The sequence below is a fragment of the Rhinoraja longicauda genome, chromosome 2 (assembly GCF_053455715.1).
Source record: "Rhinoraja longicauda isolate Sanriku21f chromosome 2, sRhiLon1.1, whole genome shotgun sequence".
Classification (NCBI taxonomy): domain Eukaryota; kingdom Metazoa; phylum Chordata; class Chondrichthyes; order Rajiformes; family Arhynchobatidae; genus Rhinoraja; species Rhinoraja longicauda.
The window spans coordinates 94,810,895-94,824,689 of NC_135954.1; the positions used below are offsets into that span (position 1 = coordinate 94,810,895).

Below are 13,795 nucleotides of genomic sequence, written 5' to 3' on the forward strand. Positions count from 1 at the left end.
TTCTCCCCGTGACCTGCGCGGGTTTTCTCTGAGATCTTCGGTTTCCTCCCACACTCCAAAAAGATGTATAAGAAAATAACTGCAGATGCTGGTACAAATCGATTTATTCACAAAATGCTGGAGTAACTAATTGTCCCTAGTGTGTGTAGGATAGTGTTAATATGCAGGATCGCTGGTCTGTGCGGACTCAGTGGGCTGACGGGCCTATTTTCGTGCTGTATCACTAAACTAAAGTGAATGTTTTCAGATAATTACTCATTATTCTGTGCTTTCGTCACAAGAAGATTATACGCCAGAATTTTTTTAAATTTCAATTTTTAATTACATTTATTGTACTTTTTATTAAAACAAAAATATTACACTTCTAATCACAAAGAATTCAAAGATTAAGGAAAGATTTTTAATGACATTTTGCTGAGGTAATTTTTCTGTTAAGTTTGAATAGTTTCAAAGTCCCTTCTGCTATCAAATCGTTTCCTTTGAAAACATAGTGAAAGGAGACATTCCCTCTTACCAAATATATTTACATGAAAGATGAACTCTGAGGATATTTCTTTTTTATTCTCTTTCTCTTCCCCTCTCCCTGTCTCCCCTGTCTTCCCCTCAGATATACAAAGCTTGGCTATGCAGGTAACACAGAACCACAGTTCATCATTCCTTCATGTAAGTACTATGAATAGCCTTTTAAAAGTATTTTCAGTTCTATTTTACAGTTTTATCCTAGTTTAATGACATGAAACATTTTTTTTCATTTAGAGGGGAAGTATGAACATTTATAAATTTTACCCGAAATGCTTGTGGAGCTTGTGTATGGTATATTAGTTGAGTTTTTGACTTTACTTTCATAATGTGTTTGGTGCTTTTCTGACCATTGCTGACCTCTATTTTTTTAATTCCTTGCCCTAGGACCTATCATTTAGTTTTAGTGTAGTTTACAGATACAGTGTGGATATAGACCCTTCAGCCCGTGCCAACCAGTGATCCCTACATACGAACACTATCCTACACACATTAGGGACAATTTATAAAGAAGGAATGAGTGACGTTTCGGGTTGAGCCCGGGTCTCGACCCGAAACGCGATCCATTCCTTCTCTCCAAAGATGCTGCCTGTCCCACTGAGTTACTCCAGCATTTTGTGTCTATCTTCAGTTTAACCCAGCATATGCAGTTTCTTCCTACACACAGGACAATTTATAATTTTACCAAGCCAAATAACCTACAGACCTGTATATCTTTGGAGCGTAGGAAGAAACTGGAGCTCCCGGAGAAAACCCATGCAGGTCACAGGGAGAATGTACAAACTCCGTACAGATAGCACCTATAGTCAGGATCGAACCCCGGTCTCTGGGGTGGTAAGGAAGCAACTCTACCGCTGCACCACCCTTCATCTGTGCTGCCCTACTGCTGTGCCGCCCTATCATCTTTAACTTTAAATACGAGTTTGCATTAGTAAAATCATTCAGAGAATTCCATGATGGTATGGCACAACACTGTACTGTGGTTCCCAGAAAATTGCCCTCAAATAAAATGTATTCTTCCAAGGAAGTTAAAATTTGCATGCCCCAGCTTTTGACCCAGTTGGCATTCCACTGAAATGGGAATGTTGATTAAGTTACTGTACGTAGCAAGAAGCACATTTGCTCTCCTGCCTTAACCAATGCTGCCCAGAAGTAGATAATAATAAGCTGCTCGCCCTATTCTTTGATCATTCTGATAGTCAGTAGAGGCCATGGACCATAGATCCCTCTGTCAACTGGAAAATTTGAATCCCAGGAATTAAGGAAATTTGGAATAAAACACTTGCATTAATAAAGCTGATCATGATGCTACTGGATTGTCATAAAAAACTCCTCAGGTTCAATAATCTGCTTTTCGAGAAGGAAGCTTGAACGATAAAATTAAGTCACATCTTGCATATTTTCTTATGACATAGAAGGAGGCCATTTTCTCTGTCAAGTCATTGCTGGTTGTCAGAACATTCCCAGCAATCCTATTCCCACACTTAATTTCCCGTATCCTAGTTTCTGTCATGTGCCTATTAACTTGACTCCAATTTATCCTGCAATCTGTTTATACAAGGAGCAGTATTTAGCGGCCAATTAACTTACTAACAAAACGTTGATGTTCTGTATGGTTACAAGGCTATTTTATGTGTCAGATCAAATGTTGGAAAAGTGTAATACAGGCTGCAGTTTTGACGGGAGCTATTTTGCATATCATTCAAAATAAATGAGTCCCCAAAGATTTGTAAAGAACAAAGGTTTTGACTTTGGCCATATTTTCTATGTTTCCTCAATATTTTGTTGTAAATATCTTGCCGCCACTCCTTCCTTCCATCCTTCACCCACCTCCACCCACTATGATATATAACTATTTCGTATTCTCAATGAGCAGTATGGTTTGACCTATTCAAATTTCTTTTTCATCCTTTCTACCCCTGCCTTCTAAATAGAGATTAATTTTTAAACATCAGCAATGCTTTCTTTCCATTAAATGGTGCAACAGTTGTCTGATTATGACTTGCCCCAGAATAACCAAATACTACGTGGTGTACAACAATTAATAATCCATCAATAATTTAAATTAGTTTAGCTTTAGAGATATATGGTAACAAGTCCGCACTGACCAACGATTACCCGTATACTTGTTCTATCATACACACTAGGGACAATTTTACAGGAAGCCAATTAACCTACAAACCTGTGCGTCTTTGGAATGTGGGAGGAAACCGAAGCACCTGGTGAAAATCCACCTGGTCACAGGGAGAACGTACAGACCACATCAGTAGTCACTATCGAGCAAGGGTCTCTGACGCTGTAAGCAGCAGCTCTACCACTGCGCCCCTGTGCTGCCCATTTGAATTTTAAGTCCCCATCCTCAGTGGTGGGTTTTGAACTCGCATCTAAACCAGCGATCCAGCAACTTAACCACTGCACCACGTTCTCAAACAATAAATTAGTTAGCTTCAAGAGAACTATAATCAGAGTTTTAAATATGGGCTAGAAGTTCCCTTCATTTGGAGTTTCTCAACAGGATTTATTTTATTTGGTCTTGCCATGAATATATTCTTAAATAGTCCTTTTTTTAAAAAGACCGTGTCTGGACCATTCCAGGAAATCACTCTTTGTCAAATGATGAAATCTTTACATACCAGATTAAGAGTTATTGCTGTTCTTAAATTTCAATCATTTACTAAGGAAGGAAAATAAACCTACTTTTTGAATCTGTGTTCACTTGCTGCAACATCTGTTATTTTATCAGATAGTTTAAGAGTATCTGATAAACCATCTGATAGACAACTATCTGATATTTTATCTGATAGTTGTAGTCTGATTTCCAAGAGCATGGTATCGATTACTTTACTTGTAATGATGCCATTGAGAAACAGTATATTTGGCAGCAGGCTGGCACAGTGTGTGGCATCAATACCCAAAAACAAGCGCATACATTTCTGTCAGAGGAGATACATATGATGTTACAGTGGTGCAGGTTGAGAAGAGCTATTTGGCTGAAGGCTGCCAAGGTACTGAAGGAGAATAAATTTGGTCCCTTTTCAAGTGTGTCAATTTGGATATAAATGAAGGGATCGAGGAAGATAAACAGAGTGTGTGATGTAATGGAATATTTTTAACTTTTAGTAACAGACAGTAGTAATTTGGAAGTTTTCTATTGGAAGCCAAATATGGCCTCGACAGTAGTGCATCCTGGGTGGAGTGACAACTGATCCCACAAATTCATATGACATTATCGCAGTTACTGATTGGTGAGGGCACATTCCTTGCATAGTTTGGCCCCACGAAGAGCATTTCCACAGGGTACACCTCTCATCTTTGCTCCAGAAGTCCAAGTAATTTAGATGAATGTTATTCTTCTTTTACCCTCTGTAAACAAGTCATACAAAACTTTCTTGCACCTAGCACCCTCAGCACCGTGCTTGTTATGGTTCTAGATTAAGCAACTCCTTATTTATTTTTAAAATGCTTCGGGCCCACAACACACTTAGATATTTGGACCCCCCATTTCCAGTCTCTTCATTGCTCCCGAAGAAGGGCCCCGACCCAAAATGTCATGTTCTCCAGGGATGCTGCCTGACCAGCTGAGTTACTCCATTTCTTTATGTCTTTTCCTTCAATACTCCACCCTTCGTTGTCTATCTTTCAGCTGTATGGGCCCTAAGATCTGGAACTCCACCTGTAAATTCCTTTGAGCCCCTCCCTCTCATTTCTCTTTTAAGATACGTCTTTGAACTCCTTTTCTGTTCAGCAAGCTTTTCATCTTCTAATGTTGCTCTAATATTTCTCTGTGTGGCATGGTGGCAAATTCTGACTAAAATCCGTGAAATGTTTTGAGATTAAGCTGCATTCAAGCTGTTATCTTCAGTAGAAATCTAACAGAACCATCAATAGATTTGTTTTCATCACATTCAGCATCTTGTGGTTATGCTTTGTCACTAGAATTATTTACAATTATCCAGAAATGATGAATGTAAGATGATAACCAGCTTCTCTGCACAAATAATCTTTGTGTACTGCCCTCCTTACCTACTCCATCCTCATCTTGATCACAAGTGTGAGAAACCTGTGGGGTTTCATTTGCCACAAACATCATGGCTATCCACACCTTTCCCATTCCAACAAATTTCTCATAATTTCCTGACCCGAAACGTCAACTATCCAGGTTCACCAAGAATGCTGCCTGACCTGCTGAATTACTCCAGCACTCTGTGTATTTGGATCCCATAATTTATTTAGTTTACTTTAGCTGCACAGCTTGAAAACAGGCCCTTCGGCACACCGAGTCCATGCCGACCATTGATAATTTTAATTCTATGTAATCCCAATTTGTCATCCACTCCCCACATACTAGGGACAGTTTACAGAGGCCAATTAATCTATAAATCCACATGTCTTTGGGATGTGGGAGGAATCTGGAGCAACCAGAGAAAATCCACACAGTCACGGGGAGAATGTGCAAACTCCACACAGACAGTAGCCGAGGTCAGGATCGAACCTAGGTGTCTGGCGCTGTGTGCGGCAACAGCTCTATCAGCTGCGCCACTGTGCCACCCTAATGTTCCCTACCAACCTGGAGCTGAAATCTGGGAGTTCCGTGGCTTCTGCCTTATATTACTAATCCTTTGATTCCTTTCTGATTGCAATTTTGACTGACTAGTTTCCATTTAAGAGCAAAATGTCATCAGCTGGTGTGTTGGATTCTTCAGCTTTTTGATCAGCTTTGATTTAAAATTTGCCATCACTAGATTTTTGAGACCATTTAGACCATTATCCTTGCAAAAAATGTGTCTCATCTCCAATCTCTCTTTTACTGGTCAGAATCATATCATATCATATATATACAGCCGGAAACAGGCCTTTTTCGGCCCTCCAAGTCCGTGCCGCCCAGCGATCCCCGTACATTAACACTATCCTACACCCACTAGGGACAATTTTTACATTTACCCAGCCAATTAACCTACAAACCTGTACGTCTTTGGAGTGTGGGAGGAAACCGAAGATCTCGGAGAAAACCCACGCAGGTCACGGGGAGAACGTACAAACTCCTTACAGTGCAGCACCCGTAGTCAGGATCGAACCTGAGTCTCCGGCGCTGCATTCGCTGTAAAGCAGCAACTCTACCGCTGCGCTACCGTGCCGCCCCTAATGCTTACACATTGTGGTTGCCAAACTCATGGGAATATATGCACAAAAATCTTTGAGGGTGGCAGGGCACATTTATTAATATGCTTTTAAAAATTAATATGTTTATTAATATTAATGTTTATTAACAAAGCATAAGGGGCCCATGGGTTTTTAAAGAGGCGATGAGTACAAAAACAAGGAAGTGCGTTGAATCTTTACAAAAACATGGATGAGACTCCATTTGGGGCAATGTGTTCAGCTTTGGTCTCCACACTTCTCAAAATGTCAGGATATTGGATAGGCTGCAAATATCTGCTCAACTCATATTGGAGATGTGTGATTGCAGTTGTGTGCAGTGACTTGAGAAATTGTGGTTGCTCTTCATGGAAATATTTTGATGAAGGTATACAAAATATTGAGTAATTTTGGCAGAGCAAACATTGAGGAACTATTTGGCAGAGGGTTGCACATTTGAGGCAATAGGCGAATGGTTTAGAGACACCATAAGATTTTATTTTACAGATTATGTAGCCATGGTCTAGAACGCTGCGTCTAATAGATCATGGAAGTGGATTTATTGCTGTAAAAATTCCCCCCTCCCACACCCTAGTCCTCCTACCAGTTCTACTGGTCACATCCCTGTATCCCTCTTGTTATCACGCCTTCCACAGCCAACAATGGGACATAATGGGTTCCACTATTCCTGCGGTCATCTGTTGCCAGGCCTGTTTTGTTCTGACCTTTTCTCGCCTCCGGTTTATTTCCACCCCCCCCCCCCCCCGCCTCTACTTTCAGTCTGAACAAGGGTTCCGACCCAAACGTCACCTATTCCTTTTCTCCAGAGATGCTGCCTGACCCGCTGAGTTACTCCAACACTTTTTGTCTATCTTAGGAAAGTTATGGAGACACGGTTAGGATGTGAGGTAAATTGGATGGGTTAGTGCCCGATGGGCTGAATAGCATTTATCTGCTAATATGCTATGCATTCAGTTTGATAGTTTTTTTTCAGTTTATGTGGGTGTTTAGCTACATTTTACATTTATTACACGAATTTTACCCTTGGAATTTTCATTTTTCTTCAAGTCTATTTCTTAAACTTATTTGGCAAATTTAACTTTAACACACAAAGCTCCAAGAAGTAATTTTGACATGGGTTGTATTGTTATTGATGGGGTCCAGTTAAGTGGCTTTTACGCCCCCAGTTCCAATTTGTGAAAACTCTTCCTTCAGTGGATGTGCATTTTATTCCCCTGAACTGAACAAACAAGATAATATGTATCCAGCACTCATGTACATTAGTTGCCATAGCTACCTCGAACCATTAGATTTTTAAGAGGATGTCAAATTGCGATAAGTGGTACAGTAACACTATTTAAATGGATATAATTGATTGCATGCAAGTTCATATTGACCCTCTGCATGTTGTATCTCACCAGGCATAGCTATCAAAGAATCAGCCAAGGTAGGTGATTATGCGCAACGAAGACTGGTGCGGGGAGTGGATGACCTAGACTTTTATATCGGAGATGATGCTGTAGATAAACCTACGTATGCCACAAAGGTAATTCAAATATTTTGTTTACCTTGCTGCCATTACATTGCAGGATACAAATTAAATATCTTGCTTTTGTCTTTTAAAAGTTGTAAGCCAAAAGATTGCCACTGTCCGACACAAATCAGAGGCAGAAAATGCGTTGTGTGCAAATTTTCTTTTTTTTCGTGGCTTAAATTAATTTATCAGGGTTGGGAAGGAAGTATGGCAAACAGTGGTTTGTTTAATTCCAATAAGAAAATAAAGGGCTCATTGATGCCTCTACCACAGTAGCTCAAGGTCTGCTACTGAAAATTATTTTGAAGAAAGGTTCTTGACCTAAAATATTGACAGTCCAATTACCTCCCCAAATGCTTCCTGACTAGCTGAGTTGCTCCAGCAGTTTGTTTTTTGCTCCAGATTCCAGGATCTGTAGTCTCTTGTGTCTCTAGGTTGCAAACAAATCCTGATACAGGAATGTGATGAATGGGAAGGTTCTAAGTAAACAAAGGTGCTCTTCTGCCTCAGTAGGTTCTTCTCTACAAGCCCACTGAATCTCTCAATGTTTGCCCTTTGCCACCTTATCATTCTCACAACAGTATGACTTGTAGAAGAATATAAGGCCTGGGCACTGGGTAACCAGATAACATATGAAAATGAGCACAAGCTTTTCAGAATGGCATCTGGTTGGGCCACAGGCTCTGTTGTAAGGCTCTGCTCCTGAAAAACCCAAGTGTCCTTTTGATTCCTTGCCTCTGTCAAAGGTCTTTAAGCCAATTGTAAATGCTTCTCATGGAGAAATTTAAAAGTTGTTCAATAAACTTATATCATTAAAATAACTATTAATAAATTACATATAAAGTAAAATGTTACTTATTTTGCATAATAGTTTAATCAAAAAGAAATAAAACTTACAATTCTCTTTGCACTCGTGGGAAGGGATTTCATTCAAAATAATTGGTTTTGACTTCTCATGCCAGATCTGAAGCTGAGGGATTGAATGGAGAGCACATTTGGCCCCCCTGTCAATATGTCCATGCTCTATGGAAGTGCTGGCCGAAAGCAAATATAATCTGGTCCAATAAAAGTTAACCAATGTGCATGTAGGTGGTTCCCATCGGTTCAACCGATGTGTGGAGCAGGTCTTTTGAAGAAACAGTGGATGGTTTTGAGGAAATTGCGGAAATTGCGGAAACATATCTCGAAACAAGGAACTGTGGATGCTGGTTCACACAAAAGGACCCAAGTGCTAGATTAACTCAGCAGGTCAGGCAGCATCTCTGGCGAACACGGATAGGTGACATTTTGACCTGAAACGTCACTTATCCATGTTCTCCAGGTAAACAAGCCTAGCTGGTTTTATGCTTGTTTAAAAAGTACTCTTTCTCGTTTTCTCTGGCTGCAGTTTCTAATGTTTGTTTCTCTTTTGAATGAGAGAAGGAGTCAAAGGCTCATCTTCATTAAGGAGAATTAACCAAGGACATTGCTTGTTATGATGGCAGTTGGTGGTGGCTCTCAGACAATTCCAATTTTTTTGGACTATTCAGTGCATACATGTTCTCTATTCCAAACTGCGCTGTCAGCCTGTGCATTATCTTATAAAGAGCCATAGCGACTTAATGGCACTAGAAACAGGCCCTTCAACCCACCATGTCCATGTCCATGTCCATGCCAACCATCAAACATCCATCTATAATTCCATTTGCCTGTACTTGGTTCATAGCTGCTATGCCTTGATAATTCAAGTGCTTACCTGGATACCTCTCTCTGATGAATTCATTTTATTCAGTAAATTACTAGTTTATTAGACTGCAACATCCGCACAACATTTACTAGACTCTGATCACTCAAGTGTGAGATAAAAACTAGGTTAACCATACATCCTTTTAGAATCCAAAGTGCTGCAGCAAAGGCCTTACGATCTCAGCAATCCCAATATAATGGGACGTCTGTCTTCCCTACATTGGGATGTCTTTTTTAATCTTAGAATTTATAACACATAAAACCATGGATTTTGTCTGCATTTTCTTTAGGCCTCCATATTCTTTTGCATCTCTATCCTTAAACTATTTCCCAACAAAGTACACGGGCCTTGCACTTAATTTTGGAGAGGTTTATTTGTCATTTACAAATGTATTCTGCACATTTATTATGATGTCCTTATATTTTGCTACAGTCTTCCTTCCCACAAATTGGCTAGACAGGGCATGTTCTTCCTTTGTCCTGAAAAGTTAATTTACACAGTTTTGAAGTCCATTTTCTCACCTTAAATCCATTTTGTGCAGAACTCCCTACTTATCTACCCCTTGGAGTAAACAGTTTGCCAGATCTCACTTCTTGATCCCTTTCTGAACATTGCAGACATAGTCTAAATTTCCTTCTGTTACTTCTGAATTTCACCTTTGCTATCCTGAAACCCATAAACATATTAAAGACAAATTATTCTAGTAATTCCAAAACCTGTTATTTTAAAACTTTAAACTCCTTGTAATTGTATGGTGCAAGGATTTCAACAGGTGTCAGTGGTTATGGGGAGAAGGCAGGAGAATGGGGTAAAGAGGGAAAGATAGATCAGCCATGATTGAAGGGCGGAGTAGACTTGATGGGCTGAATGGCCTAATTCTGCTTCTATCACTTATGAACTTATGAAGGACTGGAACATTGATTAAACAAGTCTAGTTCTGATTATCATATTGGTAATTTATTAGCCAAGTATGTTTTGCAACATACGAGGAATTTGGTTTGCCATACAGTCATACCAAAAAAGCAACAAACCACACAACTACAAAAAAATTGACATAAACATCCACCACAACGGCTCCTATCTCATGTGATTTTGGAAATCTCATCTTATTTCATTGGCATGAGAGCTCTCCAAACTCACTGTATGCTGCCATTTCAAATGCATAACCTGTCAACGTATATATAAATAAAGAATTTTTGGTTCTGTAGCTATATTGACACAATTCCCCCAGTGTATATTTATATGGAGATTGCCTCAGGAATCCTCAGGTTTATTTTTAAAGACTTCTTTATCCCTTTGGAAGCAACATAATGGATTGAAGATTTATATGTACAAATAGAAGTAAGGTCCTTTTGGCCAACGCATGTGATCATACAATATCAAAGATGTACAGGTATGTAGGTAAATTGGCTGGGTAAATGTAAAAATTGTCCCTAGTGTGTAGGATAGTGTTAATAGTGTTAGTATGCGGGGATCGCTGGGCGGCGCGGACTTGGTGGGCCGAAAAGGCCTGTTTCCGCGCTGTATATATATGATATGATATGATATGATAATATGAGCCATTGTTCTTTATGTTGTGCCCATGGCAAGTGAAGAACATCATTTATCGATGAGAAAGACTATTATATGTACACAGTTGGATAATCTACCTGCTTCTGTGTGCGGTTGTGTTCTTAATAATATAATTCTTTTGATTTTATGACTAAAATTCTTATTGCGGAGATGTATTACAATTCACATTATATGCTGCATAATGTGTCAAAGAGAATTCATTTTATTTCTGTTCATGTGTTGTGAAGTTGTGAAAATTTCTGGAATTGACATTGAAAAATTGTTGAACAAAAACTATGTTTAATATTAAATGCAGGTGCACAAAGGCATAACTGACAATGGATTTCCTTTCAAATTTCTAGTGGCCCATTCGACATGGTATAGTTGAAGACTGGGATCTAATGGAAAGGTTTATGGAACATGTGATATTCAAATATCTGCGGGCAGAACCTGAAGATCATCACTTTTTAATGGTAGTAATACAGCTGGAATATTAGTAGCCAATTATCATATTTCACTGTTCCTTTAAGATTGCAGATGTTATGTGCATATTCTGCATAATTTCTAGCTATTGAGTATTCAAGGAAGTAGTCAAGTGAACAATTCAATATTGGATCAAAGCTATGGAGGGGTTGAGGCAAGCTAGCCATAGAAAATGTCGTAATTAGATTAACATTTATGAAATTAATTTGGTTTAAATTTATTTGTTCATGGGATGTAGATGCCAAGCCTAGCATTTAATGCTCATTTGTATTTGTTCAATGAACTAAATGCTTGGCCATTTCAGAGTCAACTACTTTGATAGATCCGAAAACAAGTGTTATCCAGACTGTAAGATTGGCAGATTTCTTTTCCTGTGGGGCATTAGTGATCCAGGTGGTTTCTATAATTCCAGCACAAAAAAACAAAGTGCTGCAAGAACTCAGCAGGCCAGGCAGCATCTGTGGAGGGAAATGGAAAGATAACATTTTGGGTTGGGCCCCTTCATCATACAGCACTTTGTTTGGTGCTCAAGATTCCAGCATACACAGTCTCTTGTGTCTCGCTTTTTTAATTCCACATTTATTTGAATTTAAATTGCTTGGTTGCAGCAGTTGGGGTTAAACATCTCTGGATTAATGGTTCATCTTGAATATTAGTGCAGTAATTTAACCACCAAATTTCTATACTTATGTTTTGCCACAATCTGGTGTATTTATTCTGATTATGTTGCAAGCTGTCAGTCATGGAGCCATAGAGCTGGACAGCAAGGAAACAGACCCTTTGGTCCAATCCGACCAGGCTGACCGCCCAATCTAAACTAATCCCATTTCCCCCTGTCGAAACGGAGAACTTGGATTAGATAGAGCTCTAGGGCCTAATGGAATCAAGGGATATGGGGAGAAGGCAGGCAAGGGTTATTGATTGGGAACGATCAGCCATGATCACAATGAATGGCGATGCTGGCTCGAAGGGCCGAATGGCCTTCTCCTGCACGTATTTTCTATGTTTCAATGTAACTGTATCTGCTGGTTAATACACAAAGTGCTGGAATACCTCAGCAGGTCCGGCAGCATCCCTGGAGAACATGGATAGGTGACGACTTGTGTCGAGAGCCCTGGCAGATTATTCTATACCCACCAAATTGACCCTCGGGTTCCTATTAAATCTTTTCCTTTTCGTCTTGAATCTATGTCCTCTGGTTCTTGATTCTCCTTGATTTACCCTGGGTAAAAGACAGTGTATTCACCATATCTATTCCTTTCATGATTTTATATACTTCTACAAGATCATCCCTCAGCCTTTTGTTCTCCAGGATAAATTTATCAAGTGGCAATTACACCCCCATCTTGATATGGTAAAGCAGCTCCTGAATTATACATGTTCCAGCTTGTCAAGCTGTGATGAAGATAAACTGAGTTCCAAAGGCATCCTTATGAAAAGATAAAAACAGATGCAGGTCATTCTGCTCCTTGCGCCAGTCCCACTGTTCATTTAGATCTTAATTGATCTGCAGCTTAACCCCATTTGATCTACTTTTTATCCACAATGCCTTAAAGAATTAAAAAAATGGATCCCTGCTTTGGAAGCCACAATTTAACTGCAACCACTGCTTTTATGAATAGACTATGCAAGTCTGCTTGTGCTAAAAACTACATTTACCAAATGATCTGACTAGAATATCAAGGTCATGCCTTCATGTTCTAGATTCCCCACCATAATGTTTTTCTCACTTTTAAAATCTAACCAATTTATCTCATTATTCTATTGATTCTACACGTCATCTCCTGTCTATTGTACCCATTTTGATATTTGGCAGAGGAGAAATTGAAACTTTACACAAATTTTCATATGGAGCATTCTATGACAGGAACAAAGCCTTCGTATTTGTGCTGGAAATACTTAGGTCAGGTAGCATCTGTGGAGAGAAAAACGTTAATATATCAGGTGGTTGACTTTTCATAAACACTGGTGAAATACTGATCATTTCCATGAAAAGCAACATTAAAAAGTATTTCTAGGAATCTGATTTTAATTTCAAATGAGCAGTATCTGCAACCTTTTGCTCTTTGATGGTACAAGCGGAGCCAGACTTCTGTTATTTGAGTTTTGTTGGTCAAGATCAAGATGCCATGAAGTAGGTTTATTAGTTCTTGGAGTCTATATTGCTCCAGTTTTCAAGCTCCCGTTGCATTTGTTGTCAAACGCATAAGTACGGTGAGGTTCAGGTAGAATGAAAGTATTGCAGCAATATCACAGCCTCATCAACTCAAACACATAAACATACTTTATACACAAATTCCACCTAAAATTCTGCAAGACTGTTAAATAAGAGATGAAAAAAACCCACATGATACAACTAGAAAAAAATAATGGTAGTACAAGTAGTGATCTGGAGTATTCCATTAATAGGCACATAGTGCTGGAGTAACTCAACAGGTCAGGCAGCATCTCTGGAGACAAAAGATTGGTGACATTTCAGGTTGGGACCCTTCTTTAGATTGAAAGTAATCAGGAGAAGAGGGAAAGAAGTGGAAGGGATGGGATTCTGATGGAAGGGATGAGCATTTAGGAGGAAGGATGGTGCGGGCCCGTGATAGGTCAGATCAGGGATAGAGGAGGATGGAGATTGCTTCTCATCGAATTTTGAGGCTCAGTTGCGGGAGCTATATATTTGAAGTGAAGCCAGAGGCGGGAGCGAAAAATACTGGGTCAAAACAAGGAACTGCAGATGCTGGTTTACAAAAAAAGACACAAAGTGCTGGACTAACTCAGTGGGCCAGGTAGCATCCCTGGAGAACATGGATAGGTTATGTTTTGGTTTGGGATCCTTCTTCAGAAAACAATGA

General features: G+C 39.4%; 1 protein-coding gene across 3 annotated transcripts in view; it reads left to right on the forward strand.

Annotated features, from left to right (window-relative positions):
• actr3b (actin related protein 3B) overlaps positions 1-13,795 on the forward strand; it is a 107,376-nt gene that overhangs the window by 14,603 nt on the left and 78,978 nt on the right. For 2 of the 3 annotated variants that reach the window (XM_078429344.1, XM_078429334.1), the window contains exons 2-4: positions 608-663; positions 7,077-7,201; positions 10,829-10,939. In XM_078429344.1, coding sequence (XP_078285470.1) covers positions 608-663; positions 7,077-7,201; positions 10,829-10,939 — 292 coding nt within the window. The remainder of the gene's footprint in view (positions 1-607; positions 664-7,076; positions 7,202-10,828; positions 10,940-13,795) is intronic. The other variant, XM_078429353.1, reaches the window with a different exon arrangement.